The 13,027-nt window shown below is 32.5% G+C and overlaps 1 protein-coding gene and 2 long non-coding RNA genes across 3 annotated transcripts; 2 read left to right on the top strand and 1 right to left on the bottom strand.

Annotated features, from left to right (window-relative positions):
• Positions 1-2,076: 2,076 nt before the first annotated feature.
• Positions 2,077-2,787, bottom strand: LOC105772217 (uncharacterized). The gene is made up of 2 exons (XR_001126643.2): positions 2,641-2,787; positions 2,077-2,429 (listed from the first exon to the last, which is right to left on the bottom strand). It is a non-coding gene; the product is annotated as an uncharacterized LOC105772217 (long non-coding RNA).
• Positions 2,245-2,995, top strand: LOC128041832 (uncharacterized). Its single transcript, XR_008196721.1, has 2 exons — positions 2,245-2,410; positions 2,690-2,995. It is a non-coding gene; the product is annotated as an uncharacterized LOC128041832 (long non-coding RNA).
• A 1,248-nt stretch (positions 2,996-4,243) lies between these two features.
• Positions 4,244-5,464, top strand: LOC105772359 (probable F-box protein At4g22030). Its single transcript, XM_012593644.2, has one exon. It carries the CDS (start codon positions 4,283-4,285, stop codon positions 5,462-5,464), a length of 1,182 nt encoding a protein of 393 aa, XP_012449098.1. The 5' UTR covers positions 4,244-4,282.
• Positions 5,465-13,027: the final 7,563 nt, after the last annotated feature.

Below are 13,027 nucleotides of genomic sequence, written 5' to 3'. Positions count from 1 at the left end.
TTATTTGACTTGGATGTTTATGCTTTGAACTATGAGTTAAAATGTGTTTTAAATTAGATTTTTATGTTTTGGAACATAATGAAAATGATATGGACATGTTTAGGCATGATTTTAAGTGTTTTTGGATTGATTCTCAGCTTCAGGGGCCTAGGGTCTGGTACCCCTGCCAAGGGTATCGCACCCTAACTTGGCAAAATGCCAAAATCTACAGTACAGGGACCTAGGTACTGATACCTAGACCCTAGGTACCGATACATAAGCCCTTGGGCAAGGGTCCTGCATTGTTTTGGTCGTTTTGAGCCCTCCGAGGCTCATACGTGACCTCAGGCACCTCTAATCACCTGAAAAAAATAGTAAAAAAATAGTTTATGATTTTATTTAAAATTTTTAAAATTTTAAATTATGATCAAATTAGTACTTTCTTCAATCCAAACGACTTCATTTTAACCCAGAAAACATCGGGCATTTATTTTATGTTACATGTCAAACCTCTAAGAAGTGTTTCAAAATGGTTTTTAAAAGGTATTCAAACCTCCTAAATGTTGAGATTTGTTTTGAAGAATTTTATTAAAACCTTAAATGATGTTTTATTAAAATAATTATTATTATATACTAGCTAAGAAAATATTTCGATAGCATCTCTTATTCATATGGATCATCGGAACGAGTATAAAATATTACATAAATTGAACTAGAGAATATATTCAACATAAACGAGTGTATAATAAAAACTACCCATTGTCGAAACCATTTTTTTGAGAACAAAAATAAGTTATTGACTTTAAAAATAAAAATTGGAGTCGCCACTGATCCTTGATTGAGGTGTGATCGGCTCACCTTAAAAACGATTTTGGTCTGTGAAATTTGAGAAACCAGGTTCGGGAGTCAGTTACGCACGAGGAAGGGTTAGCACCCTCGTAACGCCTAAAAATCGGTACCAAATTTGATTATTTTATGTCTTGATGTCGAAAATTTGAAAAGAGTTAAAATAAAAAATTTTAAACTCGTGAATGAATTAAAATGATAAACATTCTTATTTCAAAGAAATAAAACATCACACCCAGTGAGTCTTTTGATTTTTAAAACTCATGTATTTAAAACTTAAGAGGATATTCGGTTATTTGGGTTAAAGGAGAAAAATCGAAACCCACTAAGTTAGGGCACAATCACTCGAATTTCCCAAATGCGGAACATTGCCTTTTGTTTTAGAAATTCTTATTTCATGATCACGAAATGTCACGACCAGTAAGTTGGACCCGACATTTTTGGATTCCCGAGAATAAGCTTTTATTCGAAATCTTTGTGAATTTATTACAAAATAAATACTTAGTTTTCCAAATTCATCGAAAAATAATCACAATCCAGTAAGTTAGGACACGATCTTTCTCGGGAATCAAGAATGCCAAATACTTAAAATTTAAAAACGATTTTAATGATTTGATTTAAACCAAAAGATATTTTCTTTAAAAATATGCTAAAATGTTAGTGCATAACATGAAACCATTACCTTAATTTAAATTATATGTACACGTATTCACAAAATAAAATATGATATATAAGTAAATTTTAAAGATATGTATATGCATATATGAAAACATGTATGAAAGTTATGAAAATAAATTATAAAATATGGATAGGTATATAAACATATAAGTAAAATATATTAATAAATTATGAAAACGTGTATATATATATATATATATATATAAAATACAAAAATATATTTATAACAACTTTGAATAGTGTGTACTTACATATTATAAAAATGTATATATTTTGCATTATAAAATACGAAAAAACTATATGAATATTATAAAGTATAAATATAGATACGTAATAAATGCTAATAATAAAGTATAAAAACTATATGCATATATATTGGTATGGAAATAATCGTGATAATAATAAATGCTAACAATAATACAGTAATAATAATACAATTTAACAGTATTTAAAATATATATATATATATATATATAAAATGATAAATTAAGGATTAATTTGAAAATAAACAGAGTTTAAAGGTTAAATTCAAAAATAGAAAACGAGAAAGGGAGCAATTCAAAACACGCACAATAGGAAGAGGACCGAAAGGGAAATTTACCCAAACTGCCCAAAACGCTGCACATCATTTGGATCAATTTGAAACAGAAATAAAACATATTACAAAATTTAAAAGAAATAAAAAATGATTTAAAAAAATGTAAAAACAAGGGGACCAATTGCGTAAATGGCCCATTTTGAACCCTATAAAATCCCATTTTAAAACCCTAAAATTATTTCCCTTTTCTGCAACAGCAGCCACCACAAGGACTGCTCCACCTTCTCCTCTGTTTTCAAGCCAAACTCCCCCCTTCCAACTTCGATTTGGACGAAGAGAAGCAAAGATGTCGACGGCGCGCCTCTTTTGGTAAGGATTTCTCCTCCTCCTTTTATTTTTGTTTGGTGTGCAAAGGAAAAGAAAAAAAACAAACAAACAAAGAAATCAGTGAGTAAGAAAAGAAATAGACCCAGAAAATCACCTTCAAAATCCTTGCTTTTCTGTTTTTTTTTCTTTTTTATTTTCTTTAATTTCAATACAAAATTTGCTAACCCCTATTACATAAATCAATTCCTTTATATAGCCCCCAATCCTTTTACCAGTTTTTGCCTTGTCTCTCTTGCTGATATCGTTCGTGGCTTATTGCAGGTGCGTACTAGAGGAGACATGTGCGACGTGCGCGCGGAGGGCTGAACGTGGGCGGTTACTGCGACGTGTGTGGGGTGCGACTGCTGATTGCTGCGATGTGGGGCGTGCACGACGTTAGGGTAGCTGTTGTTAACCACTGTTTAGGGTTAGACTGGGATTTGGGGTTTGGTTTAGTGATTTGGGCCTTATTGGGCCAAATGTAATTGGGTTAGATTGATTAATTTGGGCCCCGGGCAAAAATGGGCTATTACACCCATCTTTTGAAAAAAAATTAATAATGCGACAAATTTTTTATTGCGACAAAAATTTATTTTTCTAGGATGATGTTATTTATATGAAAATGGAGAAAGATTTCGATAAAAATACTTCAAAAAAGAAAAAAAAAAATCCCTTTAGTAAAACCCAAATATTCAAAAACTCGACTCTACTTGATTTAGTTATGCAAGAGAGAGCAGATTACGTCAGTTAGTTTGAGGTCAGTCTCAAAAAGAATGTTAACGGTAATAAAAATAAACTGCCTATGAGAAAGCTTATTGAGACCTTACTTCCTATTGAACCAATAGAATCAAACTCGCCTACACGCCACGCAAAAGTCGCCATGGACTTGGTTTTACCACTTCCATTGCTAATACCCCAAAGAGGAAACAATCCTCAACTTGAAGATTATGGAAGCCAATAGGGTCGGCCAACGGCGAAGGACCTTGGGATCATTGATCAATAGATAGTACAGATTTGGATATTTATATTCATTGTTTTTTTTACAGGTGGGTTTACACATTTTAATTCTTCCTCGGAACGGAGGGTAGTATAAATTATCCGAATTTACTTTACAGAATGATGACTTTGAAATCAAATTATAGAGATAAAAATCAAACTCATACATTAACTTTGGGTTCAATGTGTAATGTCATAAATGAACTTTGATTTTGTGCGATTTTATACATGACATTTTGATTTGATTCAATTTTCACAAATTACTAACAACATTATCTAATTAGCACAATTTTACATTGATATATTATATTAATATAATATGCAAATAGATGTGGGGTATTCATTTCTTTAAATGTATATAATTAAATCAAAATCAAAGTTTCATGTGTATATATAAATCACAATTCAAGTTTCATGTATACAATGACACTAAATTAAAGTTCATATATCAAATTATACATTGACCCAAAATTCATGTATAAATTTAATACTCATTCCAAAATATATATTATTCATACTTAATTCAAATTCATTGTTGTAAATTTTCAAAATAAAATTGAACTTACTAGATTGGGATGTTTAACATATACCATATATGATAGATAATTTAATTAATACATATTTGTGTTGTAATACTTGAATTTAATACTAATGATAAATAGATTCTAATTTTGAATTATATTTCTAGATTTTTTTATATTAATATTAGGGATGAAAGAGTCTATTTATGGATTTATATTCAAACTTTGCTGTAGTACTAGATCACTTATCGTCATTGGCTCCTCGGTTGCTATAAATGAGGCTCTAGAGTTTCCCCTTGGCTTTCTCTACAAGAAAACCTTATTTGTTTCCCATCTCAAAGAAGAACAACCCTGTCACATGTCTTCTTCTCCATCAGTTCCAAAAGTATCGAACCAAAATTTGAGTGAGGAATTTAATACTGGGGATGGGTTTATCAACACAATCCCGAATGAAAAGTGTGCCGTCACTACGACACCATTGCTTCAAGAAACCCCATCTGTTTCAATGGCTACCATGCAACTTTATGCTATCTTAGAAACTGTTGCTGATAGAGTGGAGATGCACAAGAATATCGGCAATCAACGAGAAAACTGGAACACCCTTCTTCTTAACTCCACTAACATGATGATTCTTACTGCTGCAACTATGGCTGGTGTTACAGCAACTAGCCATGGTGTTTCTGTTTTGGGCTTGAAGTTGGGTTCCATTCTCTTGTTCTCAGGAGCCACTGCAACGTTGGTGATTATGAACAAGATCCAACCTTCACAGCTTGTGGAAGAGCAACGTAAGGCAACGAAATTGTTTAAACAGCTTGGGAGCCAAGTACAAACCCTAATCACTGTTGGTTCCCCAAGCAAAGAAGATGTGAAAGGTGTTATGGCGAAAATCTTGGTCATTGATAAAGCTTACCCTCTTGCCCTGCTAGGTGGTGCAATGCTTGAAAAATTCCCGGAAAGTTTAGAGCATGCTGTTTGGTGGCCTAGAAACGAGTCTCAGAAAGAAAATATCAATAGAAAGGTGGAGATGGGCAATGGGTGGACTAAGGAGCTCGAATCGGAAATGAGGGAAATCGTTGAGGTGATTAAGAGAAAAGACAGTCAAGATTATGAGAGATTAGGCAACAAAGCATTGAAGATAAACAAAGTTTTAGCTACATCAGGGACATTACTAACTGGAATTGCAGCTTTGGCATCTACTTTCATGGGGTCTTCCAATATCGGACCTTGGGCAGCAACAGTGGCAACCATTACGGGAGCTTTAGCTTCAGCTGTTAACACTTTCGAGCATGGCGGCCAAGTTGGTATGGTGTTTGAGATGTATAGGAACAACGCCGGCTTCTTTAAATATATGCAGGAATCGATTGAATCGACTTTGGATGAAAGTGATGTGAAGAAAAGAGAACATGGAGCGTTGTTTGAAATGAAGGTAGCATTGCAATTGGGCAGAAGCTTATCACAGTTGAGAAATTTAGCCAAAAAATCCACTTATTCTCGTATAGAAGGAATCCCCATTGATGAATTTGCAAGCAATTTGTTTTAATGTTGCACTAGATTCATGATCATAACAAGAACTATTAATAGCATGGTACTGTACTCACACCTGATGGATCCCAATACTCTGTTTCCATAATAAATTAAAATAAAAATATTTTAAGTTTTGTTACTATATAAATTTTTACTCCTACCATCCGAAACTTTCGGTTTATACAAAACAAATATTTATTTTTTAATATTTTACTATACCTTATACCATATTTATCAACTCCTAACATCATTTGCATAGTCTAAAATACTAAATATTATTTTACCTTCAATATATGGCTTTAGTAATTACTAATATTTGTGAAGCCTAGCAAGGTTGTTCTTCATAGGAGCGCGCTCCTTCCAGTATAAGAAAATTAATGATTGTTCTATTCTGTTTACGGTTACTTTATGATTAGTTTGGTTTTTGTTCGTTTACTAAGTTAAATAAACGAACATAAATAAATTTTGAGGCTTTATTAAATGAACCAAACACAAACAAAGTTTATTCAATTCATTTATATTCATGCGCAAACTAGTTTATGTTCATTTAAAATTCGTTTAATAAATCATTTAAAGCTCGCTTCTCGTTCCATTAGTATATATTAATAAAATTATTATGGTTTGTATGCTTTTTATTTATAATATTTATATTTGATTATTGTATATCTAAAAATAATATGCGTGTATCGTTTATTGTTTGTTTATTTGTTTATTTGTTTATTATTCATGACCATTGTTTCAATTATATGTTCATGTTGGACATGTTTGAGAACATGTTCGTTTAATATTCATGAACATGTTCATTTAATTTAAACGAACGATTATGAATACACATAATTTTTAATAAACAAAAAAGAGCAAAAATTTTGAAATTCTTAAGGAACACGAAGCGAACACAAACAAATTTAAAATAAACAAACAAACATGAATAAAGGTCCATTCATTCAAGCTTGGTTCATTTGCAACCCTAATTCTACTGAATCTAGGAAACCACTATGGTTTCCTCAATAAACTCAATCAAAGGAGAACTGTAACAGCTCATTTTTCAGTAATGTAAAAAACGTTGGTTTCAAAACCCCATTTACGATGTTCGAGTCCTTAAATGTTAATATTTAATATTTAAGAGCTTAGTGTAAAGGTTAATTAAAGTTTGGTCCCTTAGCTTTGTCACATTGATAGATAATTATGGTACAACGACTAAATTGTAAAAATTATAAAAATTTATCGCTATGAATTTTTAAATAGCCGAAGGACCAATAGAGTAATTTGGCCATTAGTATATGACAATCAATGGTGGATGTGAATTGTAATCCACCAACTTTGCTGAAGGTTAAATAATTATAATTAATTAAATTACTGTAGATTAATTAAATATTAAGCTAAGTATATGAAATAAAATAAAATAAAAATTTCCAATTCATCTTCTTCTCCATCCATAGCAAAAGAAGAAAGAATAGGGTTTGAGCTTTCAAACTTTTGACCTTAATTAGGTAGGTTTAATTTAGTCATTTTCTTGTAATTTTTATATTTTTGAGGTTGTGGGAACTTGATTTAGCTAGCCCATGTAACAATTTACAAAATTTTTAAGGTTTCTAAAAGCTTCCATTGATGATTTCTTAAGGAATTTGATGTTAAATTGATAGATTTTAAGCTTAGATGTGAAAAATGATTAGATTGTAAAATTGATTTGCTAATTTTTGAATATAGGGACTAAAGTGTATAGATTTTAAAATTAGAGTAAAATTTCTATAATTTTTATAATATAGGGTCCTAAAAGAATGTAATTGAGATCGATTTTGAAATCGAAGCTCAAATTTGAAAGTTATGACAAATTTGGTTTTAGGACTAAATTGAATAAAATGCAAAACTTTAAGGGCATTTAAAAATGAAATTGAACTTATTTATGGATATAATAGGATGATATAAGATGTTTGAAATTGATAAATTGAAATGAATTATTGTATAGATATAGAATTGTACCAAAACGAGGATAATCAAGGAAAAGACAAAATTGATGATTAGTCCTTAGAGAATTGTTCGTTTGTTGTTTTTTCCATGTAAGTTCATATAGAACTTACTATGTTTTTTATGTTATGTTTGAATTGTGTTATTTTGCCTATAGTTTATTAATGTGAATTTAGTGACTTTTGGCATCAAATGGACTAATTTGCAAGGTGTGAAATATATGACAATTATGGATAAGTACAAGATACGTAAATGAAATGAAATTCTTATATGAATGGTATAACATGTATATGATGTTACAAGGATTGAGATGATATCAATATATTAATAATGTCCATGTGAACTTAATAAAGGATTAAGATACGTATGGCATGCCATTAGGGTCAAATATGAAAACGATCTGGGATTTACATGGTTATTTGAAATCCAAAATTTGTTTCGGATTCTCGATTCATAAATATTAGCTTTTTTAAGAACATTCCTAAATGTCACCTTGTGTGAGCAAATTCATAAATGTCAACTTGTGTGAGCAACCCTAATCACTGTCAGCTTGTGTGAGTACTATAGTCCTGTGTATCTGATTTTGATTTACTAAGGTTCTCTCGGGCGAGAAAATGGTAACCTAATGAAAATGTAATGGTTGAAATGATTGAACATGAATTGAGTTGCTTATGTTTGCAATTTGAATATGAATTGGTTAGTATTTGATATAAGATGGAATTGTTGTATACATATATGATTTAAGTTAGAAGTCCTTGTTATGCAAATGAACTAACCTATTGGTTGTATTGTTGAATTACATATGAAAGTATAAGGATGCCAAAGGATGCCATGATATATACTAATGTGTTTTAATTGCTTAATTTGTTGTATTCCCAAGGTAAGTTAAGTGATTCTCATATAGACTTATTAAGCATTCAATATGCTTACTCTGTTGCCTCATTTTTCTTCTTGTAGATTGTTGACTTGCGAAACGTGTCAAGCGGATCAACAAGAAGCTCACACTGTCTCGTTATTGACTCAGTAGTCTTTTATATGTTTTAAAGCTCGACTTTGTGGCATGTACATAGGTGTTATGTATTTGGTTAATTTTGAATAATGACATAACTTGTCATTTATTTTATGCATGAATTTGCATAATGGTAATGCTTGTTGATATGGTATGTTTTTGGTAAATGGTTTGAGCTGAGTATATGGAATTTGGAATGGTATTTTGGATGTGAATTGATAATGCCAAATATGGTATTTGGTTAATGGTTGATATGTATGCTTTTATAAAGGAATGTTATGTTCAATGGTTGAATTGGTAGTATAAGTTGATGTAAGGATGACTGTAGATGTTTAAACATGTTTAGATATGTGTTTGAGATGTTTTTGTGTATGAGAAGTTATATGAATATGCACCAAAGGTTCAAATTGAAAGGTAACCATGAAATAGGTACTAAATGGCCCAACTTGCACCAAAAATAGAGTCCATATTGTGATGTCAAGTAGTGGTCATCGCGACGAGCTCTGGGCTTCAGGCCACAGCATGGCAAGGAACCCTATTGTAATAGCCCGTTTTCAGTTAAACCAAAATAGTGGTTTTAGGACCACAAATTCGAAGTTAAAAAAATTATTTTAATATTATTTTAATATCTACAGCATGATAGTATTATAGTATAAAAATTTCGTTAAGAAATTTTACCGTTTGTATGCTCAATTTTTGAAAAAGGACTAAATCACATAAAGTGCGAAAGTTGTGTTCTATTAGCTAAAGGTGTTAAATAGCTATAGAACTTTAAAGTGGAGGTCCTTAAATGGTAATTAGACCATTAAATGAGTTAGTGGATATGCATGGCTTGGTAAGTATGAAATTATTAAAGTTAGGTAAGGGTAATTTGGTAAATAGGTAATTAAAGGTTAAAATTTAATAAAAACAAAAAGGCATCATCTTTCCTTCTTCAACCTACCAAAATTTTCAAAAAAAAATAAAGGTTTTTGAAGCTTAAAAATTCAGCCAAGAGAAGTCCTTGCATGTAAGTGAATTTGGTGTTCATTTTTGTTGATTTTTATGTTTTTTGAATCGTTATAGCTTAACCTAGCTAACTAGGGGACTAATTTGCAAAACTATTGAATATTTTGAGTTTTTCCATTGATGAATAAGTTAGGGTTTTGAAGTTTAATGGAAGAAAATGAATCTTTGTTGTTAAATAAACAACTTTTGTTAAGTGATTTTTAATGAAACTGTTATATTGGGGTTAAATTGAGAATTGTGAAAAATTTTGCGATAAATATGTGAAATTATGAAATGTATGGGTTGCTAGGGATTAAATTGTAAAGAAATTAAAAGTATAGAAGCAAAATGATAATTTTTCATAACATGATTTTTGAATTGAATTGAATTGAATTGAATAAAGATTAAATTGGTTAAATTTTATTATATAGATCAAGAAAAACAACGTAAATAATTAGATCAGAGGAAAGATAAAGTCGTGGATTAAACGATCGTATTTTCATTGTACGAGTGTAAGGTAAGTTCGTGTAATTTAAATTGCGTATTTATATGCTTTAATTGAATTATATGCATGTGAATTTTATAATTCCTATGCATAATTATCAATCGCATAACTGACGATGTACGAAGAATACGGAGCCCCGTTTCAACCTTAGGAATTCGTAGGATACAAATGACATGTCATTAGGGTTACCAATTCCAGCTCTTATGAGCTTACCAATACTCAGCTCGTATGAGCTTACCGTTATTCAGCTGAGAGGAGCTTATCATTTATCACTCGTATGAGCATACATGTACAAAAGTTGACGGATTAAATTTAGTACACCTCGTGTGTACTACCTGCGTATCTAATGATATTCTAAGTGGTTCAAAGGACACAACTCTGTTATGGATTTATTTGAGTTCGATACGAACTTGTACAGGTATTTATATGGAAATGGTTTATATATGATATATGTATATACGGAATAGATGTTATATGTATATGGAATTCAAATATTTTATGAATTCATATATGATTCTCCGTTTTTATATGTATACATGGCTAACTTGGTTATTGATTATGTGATAGGCTTTGGCCAAATTGTATTGTGTTATACTTTGAATTACTAACCTAAATTGTGGTTAAATGGTAAGTTTAATTCCGTGTTAAACGAACTTACTAAGCTTAATTTCTTACTCTATTTATTTTTCTGTGTTTTATAGTAATTTGGAAGCTCGTTCAGATTGGAAGTCGTCAGGGATCTCATCACACTATCAAACGCTATTTTGGTACTTTTGACTATAAATTTTGGGTTAAATGGCATGTATAGGTCATTTTGGCTAACGGTAGCCTATATGTTTTGTTGTGTTTTGGCCATGTAAATTGGCTTATATTATGGACATACTTTTTTGTATGTAAATATGTAAATAGCCCTATGGTATGTGTTGTATGTTTTCCATGTGAATGCCTTGGTTGTGAAGTGGTATTTTGGGTACCAAATGGTTGAGATTGATAAATGGCATGCATGTTAAGTTTTAGGCACAATGCGTCATATATGTGTTTGACCATTTAGGTAGATTTTGGAGGCATTATTGGTATGTTTTAAAGTGCCCATTTGAGGTGCATATTAGTATCATGGTTGTGTATGATGTTATAAGCTTAATATTGGTTGGTTTTGAATGTCTAGTTAAGCCATGGTTATATGCAAATTGTTGTGTTTAGGTTGGTACCAATTTGAGTGAGAAATATGGCTTGGAAAATGACCTATTTTTGTCTACACGGGCGTGTGTCTCAGTCGTGTGTGACACACGGCCAGGTGACACGGTCGTGTGTCCCCTATAACTTCCTGAGAAATCAAGTTAGTAGGTGCACACAGCCTAGCACACGGGCGTGTGGCTTGGTCGTATGGCACAAGTTAGTATATCCTCCAGTTTTCACACGGCCTGGCACACGGGCTTGTGAGGCCATTTCGAAGGGTACACGGCCTGGCACACAGGCGTGTGGTTTGGCCGTGTGACCCAAGTCAGTATGCTCACTAGTTTGGACACGGCCTAGGACACGGGCCACACAGGCGTGTGTTCCCTGTACCTTTGAAAATTTTACATGTTTTTCAAAAAATTTCTTGAGTACTCGGTTTAGTCCTGACCTATTTTTAATGTCTATTTGAGGCTTCGAGGGCTCGTATTGGGGACTATATGAATAAAATTTAATGGTTTTTTATTTGAATGAGAAATGTACATGAAATGTTTGCTTGATTAGGTTATAAGAGTGATAATGCTCTGTAACCCTGTTCTAGCATCGTATACGAGTTAGAGGTGTTACATTTATTGGTATCAGAGCTATGGTTTAGTCAATTCTCTAACTAATGTAGCATATGTGAGTCTAGCTATACATGTCATTATATAACCTGTGATAGTGTGATGTCTCCTGACAGTTTAAAAATCATGTTTTCATATAGTAATGGATTCCAACTGAGCAGACTCCGATGATGTTGAAAGTAACACGCCGGCCTCCGTTCGTAGAGCTGTTTCTTCTAGATTGAGACCCATATTTGAAGGTCATGGAGGAGAGGCTAAGAAAACCTTCTTCCATATGATGAATGAATAGTTCACTGAGTTTGTCTAAACTAATTCGGCTGCTCAACAACCTCAACCTTCGCCTTCTCCCCAACCGGTCCTCATAGCTCCTCAAGTTTTAAAACCCGTACGCATGAGCAAATCGCCTGTTGATAAAATTTAAAAATATGGGGCCGAAGATTTTAGAGCTATAGTTGATGATGACCCTGACAGAGCTGAGTTTTGGCTTGAAAATACGATTCGGGTCTTTGATGAATTGTCTTGTACGTCAACAGAATGTGTTAAATGTGTCGTATCTCTTCTGAAAGATGCTGCATATTAGTGGTTGAGCACTTTAATTTCTGTGGTACCGAGGGAACATGTTACATGGGAATTCTTTCAGACATAATTTAGAAAGAAGTATATAAGTCAACGGTTCCTTGATCAAAAGTTCAAAGAATTTCTAGAGTTGAAACTGGGTCGTATGACCATATCTGAATATGAAAGAGAGTTTGTCCGGTTGAGCAAGTATGCCTGAAAGTGCATTCCAACCGAATTGGTTATGTGCAAACGTTTTGAAGATGGGTTGTATGAAGACATTAAGATTTTAGTTGGAATACTTGAACTGAAAGAATTTGTTGTCTTAACCGACAGAGCACACAAAGCTGAGGAGCTTAGTAAAGAAAAGAGAAAAACTGAATTTGAAGTAGAGATTCGAGAAAGAGATTTATGGGAAAGTCTCATCAGTCAGATTCGAAGAAATCTAAAGAACATCACTACCGTCCTACTATTTCTTTGGCTCATCCTAATAGAGATAGAGATGCAAGACACTCCAGTCCTAAACCCCAGGCTACATCTGTAGCGAGTGTGGGTAGTGTTGGAAATTCTAGACCCGAGTGCAAACACTGCAACAAGCCACATTATGCCGAGTGTTGAGTGAAAAGCGGAGCATGTTTTAGATGTGGTTCCTTCGACCACTACCTTAGAGATTGCCCTAAGACGTATGAGAAAGAAAAAGCTCAAACCATGAGGCCGAGCAATACAGTTGCTAGAGGAAGACCACCCTGAAATACTAGAAAT

This window comes from Gossypium raimondii, chromosome 6, assembly GCF_025698545.1.
Source record: "Gossypium raimondii isolate GPD5lz chromosome 6, ASM2569854v1, whole genome shotgun sequence".
Lineage (NCBI taxonomy): Eukaryota > Viridiplantae > Streptophyta > Magnoliopsida > Malvales > Malvaceae > Gossypium > Gossypium raimondii.
Note: the sequence above shows the minus strand (reverse complement) of the source record. Positions and strands in the feature narration are given on the sequence as shown.

Coding starts and splice junctions, on each gene's coding strand:
- LOC105772359 (XM_012593644.2), top strand. CDS start 4,283: ATGTCTTCTTCTCCATCAGTTCCAAAAGTATCGAACCAAAATTTGAGT.